This window comes from Sinocyclocheilus rhinocerous, unplaced genomic scaffold (genome assembly GCF_001515625.1).
Source record: "Sinocyclocheilus rhinocerous isolate Xijiao unplaced genomic scaffold, SAMN03320098_v1.1 scaffold38, whole genome shotgun sequence".
Classification (NCBI taxonomy): Eukaryota; Metazoa; Chordata; class Actinopteri; order Cypriniformes; family Cyprinidae; genus Sinocyclocheilus; species Sinocyclocheilus rhinocerous.
The window spans coordinates 529,864-535,875 of NW_015666482.1; the positions used below are offsets into that span (position 1 = coordinate 529,864).

The window sequence follows — 6,012 nt, forward strand, 5'->3', positions numbered from 1 at the left end:
TCTATCTATCTATCTATCTATCTATCTACCTACCTATCTATCTACCTGTCTACCTGTCTATCTATCTATCTACCTACCTACCTACCTACCTACCTACCTACCTACCTACCTATCTATCTATCTATCTATATATCTATCTTATCTATCTATCTATCATCTGTCTATCTATCTATCTATCTATCTACCTATCTACCTACCTACCTACCTACCTTCTATCATCTATCTATCATCTATCTGTCTGCCTGTCTATCTCTGTCTGTCTGTCTGTCTGTCTGTCTATCTATCTATCATCTCTAAAGCCTTTTCAAAACTTTAAAAGTTTATGCCAACTCAATATTCAAAACGTGTTTTGGCAAATTTAATTTTACCAGCTATATATACGTGAAATGTTATGGTTATTTAAATTTCTTTTCATTTCAATTAATATTTAATATTTTTGTAAATATTTTACATTTTTTTAAAATAAAATTGTTAATATTTTTAATATTTATAAAACAATATAATTCTTTCCTACATTAAAAATTAAAATGCATTTTTGCATCCTGTTTGCTAACTCAATTAAAATCCATTATAATTATTGAATAATTAAATTTACTATAGTAGCCTCATATTCATATACTCATAAGGTATTGATAAGATACTCCAAAGAATACTTCTATGTTTTAAGCCTTAATTGACAGCAGCTCTCATCTGTGCTGCTCCAAATCCTGCTGTATCTCTCAGCAGCTTACAGTGTGTTTTACTTCCTGTCCACCCTCTCCATGATCATCTACAAGAGTGAGTACTTCCTCTTTAAGTCCTTTAAAAGTGTATTTGTAATGTTTTTTGAGGTCATTAGTGGTGTTTGGTTGGTCAGTCATCACTAGTACTATTGTTCGTGCATGCATATGGTTAGCAATTTGAACTAACTTGTGGTTTTGATGCTATCTTTATGACAGCTTATGTGTTCGCTTTAGACGTGCATCTACTGTTTCTCATGGCCAGTCTTGAGGTCCTGAGGGTGTACTGGGGTAAGTTTGGCATTATCCTGTTTATGTTTAGGCAATCCATGAGTAAAAATTTGTATTGGCCACTCTTCCTCAGGGATCAGGGGGAACCTACAGGAGAGCGAGAGCTACACAGCTTCGAATCTGATTGCCACAGGTGCCGCAGTGCTGCTGGCACTCTATTTCGTCATTTGGCAGTCATACGTGCTGCGAGCTGACGTCATCATCGGCTCCATCCTGATCTGCTTGTACGGCCTAACAGGAATTGTGGGGCTCGGGACGCTGGCGCCCTTCACCAGGTCAGAGTTCATACTAGAGTATACACTCTTTAAAGGCATTGATGGTTCTATGAAGAAACTTTAACCTCCATGGAACCTTTCCACAAGAGGTTCCAAAATGGTTCTTTTAAGAAAAGTTTGCTGAAATATTCTTTGGGGAACCAAAAATGGTTCTACTTTTGACACTTTAGTTCTGTTCCAAAATCTAGCGAGCTGCCTTGCTTTGTAAATGCATTAAGCAGCAATTCCGAGCATCATCCAAACAGCATGACACTTGAGTTTGTTCATTAGTAAATGTTGGTGAACTATAAACTGATAATAAGCATAAAAACATATAACACACATGGGCAACATCATATTTACTGAGTGAAATCCAATTCTTGTTTCTTACTAATACTGAGGTGCTGATTCCAAAATAGTGCCTGTTTTGCTCTCACAAAATATGATGTGCATTTTTTAAACGTTTGACATTCGACTGCTTTTGTTATTTTGATAAGAGCATTAAAGTAGATACATATAAATTATTTGAAAAATTATTCATTCTTATTATGTGAAAAAAACCTGTATGTAATAGAATTTTTTTATTTGTATTTTTGAACTCAGCATCATCAAATTAGATATTATTATGCCTTTTTTAGCAAATCAGAAGACATTTTTTCAAGATGCAGTATTATAGCTATGTTAAATTATTTCCATTTAAAATACATTTTTCTATTTATATAAATTATTTATAATTATCACATCAGTCTACACTCCATAACCCATAATGGCAAAGCAAACAACAGATTTGTCGTAACTTTGCAATTTTATACAAAATAACAAAACTGAGATAATCACAGTGCATTAAGTATTCAAACCCTTTGCTATGACATTTGAAATTCAACACCGGTGCATTCTATTTCTCAGGATCATTTCTGAAATATTTCTGCACTTTGACTAGAGTAAATCTGTGGCAAATTCAATTCAAGTACTTCTATTTCTCTGAGCTTGTCACAATGCATTAAAGGCAAAGTCTATGTTCATGCCATGGCTTGGTTATCAGCACAATGCAGTTGCCGTAACCCAGACTGGAACGTCACTGTCAGAACAAAAGAATCGTAAAATGAGCATGGGGACAATGCAAGAGATGCAGTAAATCCGTCTACCAGATGAAGTGATCAGCCTCCTGAATGAACCACACTTTAATAATTCAAGCTTTAGACTGGCCTTCAGAAAATGAGCTAATTTTCATTCATGGGGAAAAACACGGGAAACAAAAGAGACGGACAATTAGTAACATTAGGCTCTTAAATGTCAGATGGCGTTATCTCACATCTGTACCCTGTAGAGTTTCTGAAGAAATCCCAACTGTGTCTCAAACTATGCTTCAATTTGCCAAGACACCAAAGTGTGTACGCAAAAGTCAATCTAGTTTTATTTTGACTTATTTTAGGAGAAACATCTGAGACACCGTTGGTCTGAAGTGAAACATAACTATTAAGTCTTAAGCCTGGTTTCTCATGAGATGTATGCACACTGTTAAGTTTGTGTTACACTAAGTGTTGATTGTCTTCTTTTTTTCCCCTAGTGCTTATTCCTGACCCATCACATATCTGTGGCTACAGCTGACAGACTGTTGGAGATTTTTATTGCTATGCAATCAACTACTGTCTCCTTATCTGTAAATCAAAGTTTGATTACAATTCGTAACCTGTCATACGTAATAGTATTTTCATAAATACTTGACAGCTGTTGTTTGTAAACAATTCCCTAGTGCAGAATTATGCAACTTTTTCTAGAACACTGACCTGTATAAGACTGGGATCTGTATGTCGTGTAGGTCATTTAAAAATTTAGTCAAAAATATTAATTTTACTTTTTATTTATTTTATTTTTTTTTGAAGTAGACACTTTGAAGTGCACTTTTAATGTTTCTTTAATTAAAAATATTTTTTTATTAACTGAACATTCTGAAACTCATTTTTAATCATTTGTTCAAATTACGAATGCATTACTTTTGCATTCTGTGGCAGGAATCTCTGAGGCAGGGAGCTCTGGGACTGAGCTAACATTGCAAGGAGCTTGGAGACCATGGCGCCTAATAAAGGACCATCTTTGGCAGCTTTAATAGGAGTAACAGGACCAAGAGGCAATGACAGATGAAGGGAGCTTGGAGACCAGAGTGGCTGACATGGGAGCTTTTGAACTGAAATGCTTTGATTTCTGGCTGTGGCTGAACCTCATCACAGTCAGGAACCTCTGAAGAAGTAATGACTGTAATATCTGGCCATGACAGACACCTCTGGGCCTGTATAGGGATGACTGGGAGACTGGAGCCCAGGGTGGCTGTGCACTGAGACAGCCTTTGGGGCTGTCTTTGGCTCGGGCCTTTACAGGAACCTCTGAGGACGCAATGACACCACTGGGGTGCCTATGACAGGTGTGGAGCAGCCATAGCGGGAACCTCTTTAGTATCTTTGGCTTGCTTGATGGCAGAGAATGGGAGAGAGCTCTGGCATTTGGACAGCTGTGGCAGGGACCTCAGGAATGGAGTGGCAATGATGGGAAAAACAAAAAGGGGCAACCAAAAGAAGTATGTACATATATACAATATGTACACATCCCTCCGGAAGCAGTACCGCCAGACGCAAATACTGCTTCCTCAAGCCAAGGCGCAAGACGCTACACAAGGCTTGCTCGCCCCGCAAGACGCAAAGGCGAGAGGAGGGATGGAAGCGTCTCCCGCTGCAGCCCGCAAGACGCAAAGCTGCATGAGAGACGCCAACTGGAGTGGTCTTATGAGACGACCTGAAACAAAACACAAAAAAGAACAGGTTTGACTTTTTGGTTCTTTCTCATGAGGATATTAATTCTTTATAGCTGATCTTAGGTTCACTACCTTAAACCAGTTGTGGGACATGATTTGCCCCAGACCAAGTCTCCGGCTTGGTTTCTCGTGCAGGAGAGCCCTGAGGAGGTCACAGCATTCTGTGCAGGAAGACGGGAAAGACATTTGATAACCTTTAACTTTACACCTTAAATTACTTTAAATATGCTCTATTTGATCATGTTATTTATTCTAAGCTCTAAGATGTTTTGTATGATTCTGAATTTTTTTTTTTTTTTTTTTTAGTTGAAGATCTCCCCTTTGACAGGCCGGGTTTGGACCAGCGCTTGTACTGCAGCAGGAACAGGTCATAGTCACTAGGGAAGCGTCCGCACAACAATGCGAACATCACAATCCCTAGTGACCAGACCGTCGCCGTCCCACCGTAGTACTTGCCCCTGCTGTGGTACTCTGGCGGGGAGTACGCTGCTGTGCCTGGAGGAGAGAGGAGTTTGTATGATGTATAAGTTTGCATTAATGCAGCATGATAGTTCTGTATCTATTAGAAGAAGTGAATTATATCATACATACCACGGTATGACTTGTACGGTGACCTCCTCAGAATGTCCCCGCATCCGAAGTCAATCAGCTTGACTTCGGATGTCTCCCTGTTTATCAGAAGGTTGTCAAGTTTGACGTCACGGTGGAGCACTCTGCGGAGGTGGCACATGTTTGTGGCGTGAGCCGCCTGCCACATGATCTGCCGTGTTGTTTCTTCATTAAGACTTCCACCGTGACGCCTGATGAACTCCACGAGATTCTCACAGGGAGAGGGACATTCGAGGACCATGACGAAGTGGTCAGGGTGGTCCGTCCAGTCCAGCAGCCTGAGTATTTCTGGCACGCTGGGACCTTTATTCGCCAGGATGGTGAGGGCGATCTCTTTTGGAAGGGGATTTGGCTGATCAGGCTAGAAGAATTGAGTTTTTATGTTGTTACGTGGAGGTGGTTATTCAAATAGGGATTTAGCTGAGTCTTGGACCAGTTTGTTAATTTAATTTGTGGTTAATATTAATATGAGACATTTTATATTGTTTTTACAGTGCAATGTACTTACAATGAATATACATTTCGTGTGTTGGGTCTTTGTGACGTATTTCAAAGCCACCTGATGAACAACAAAAATAAAATGTATTAAATAATTAAAATAGTCTAAGAAGAGGGTTTAGAGGATAAAACATTTGCTAGCTTGGTAATGTGTTATATATTTTACTTACTTTAAGATTATCCTCCAGACGTGTCCCTTCATACACCACACCAAATCCACCTTTCCCCAGCTGATCGCCCACAGTGTAACGGCTGAAGATGTAGTCTATTAAAAGTAACACAATTTCACATGAACTCAGTGCCTTGTGATGTGAGATGCTGTATTTAACCTAAAAACTATTTAAACTAATTTTCATAGATTATTAATTTGAATGACTATTTTACTTGATAGAGACTATCTTGAATATTTATAGTTTTAACATGTATTAGTACATAAAGACATATAACAATAATGTTTTAACATGTCCTGGAATAAAGATCTGACCATGCCTGCATGAACTGATGTGTATTTTTGATATCGTGTGTGAGGGTCCTGATAGATTTACATGGTCAAAGTAGAGCTCTAGTGAAAAATCATATTCTCATAAGATGGATGTGTAATTTACCATCACTACTTCTTCCTGCCCATGCCACCTTCCTCTTCTGTCCCTCATCCTGCTGCTGCTCCTCCTCTCCCTGACCTGAGCTGCTTTCTGGAGGCTGTTTTTTGGCAGCTCTGAAGAAAGAGCACAGCCTCCGCCACCACTTCTTGCTCTTTCTTTTCTCCTTCACTCTCTCTGCCTCCTTCCTCTCCTCCTCCTCCTCCTCTCCTACTTCCTCTCCTACTCCTTCCTCT

The 6,012-nt window shown here is 39.2% G+C and overlaps 2 protein-coding genes across 2 annotated transcripts in view; one reads left to right on the plus strand and one right to left on the minus strand.

The window, feature by feature from the left end:
• The window catches only part of LOC107732270 (transmembrane protein 80-like), a 5,350-nt gene extending 888 nt beyond the window's left edge, over positions 1 to 4,462 (plus strand). The window contains exons 4-9 of the mRNA XM_016543544.1: positions 684 to 777; positions 957 to 1,010; positions 1,084 to 1,285; positions 2,832 to 2,924; positions 3,277 to 4,077; positions 4,377 to 4,462. Of these exons, the coding sequence (XP_016399030.1) occupies positions 684 to 777; positions 957 to 1,010; positions 1,084 to 1,285; positions 2,832 to 2,844 (363 nt within the window). The 3' untranslated portion in view covers positions 2,845 to 2,924; positions 3,277 to 4,077; positions 4,377 to 4,462. The remainder of the gene's footprint in view (positions 1 to 683; positions 778 to 956; positions 1,011 to 1,083; positions 1,286 to 2,831; positions 2,925 to 3,276; positions 4,078 to 4,376) is intronic.
• Positions 4,463 to 4,613: 151 nt separating this feature from the next.
• LOC107732271 (serine/threonine-protein kinase pim-1-like) overlaps positions 4,614 to 6,012 on the minus strand; it is a 2,095-nt gene continuing 696 nt past the window's right edge. The window contains exons 2-5 of the mRNA XM_016543545.1: positions 5,783 to 6,010; positions 5,348 to 5,442; positions 5,188 to 5,238; positions 4,614 to 5,040 (exon numbers count right to left, since the gene is read on the minus strand). Of these exons, the coding sequence (XP_016399031.1) occupies positions 4,633 to 5,040; positions 5,188 to 5,238; positions 5,348 to 5,442; positions 5,783 to 6,010 (782 nt within the window). The 3' untranslated portion in view covers positions 4,614 to 4,632. The remainder of the gene's footprint in view (positions 5,041 to 5,187; positions 5,239 to 5,347; positions 5,443 to 5,782; positions 6,011 to 6,012) is intronic.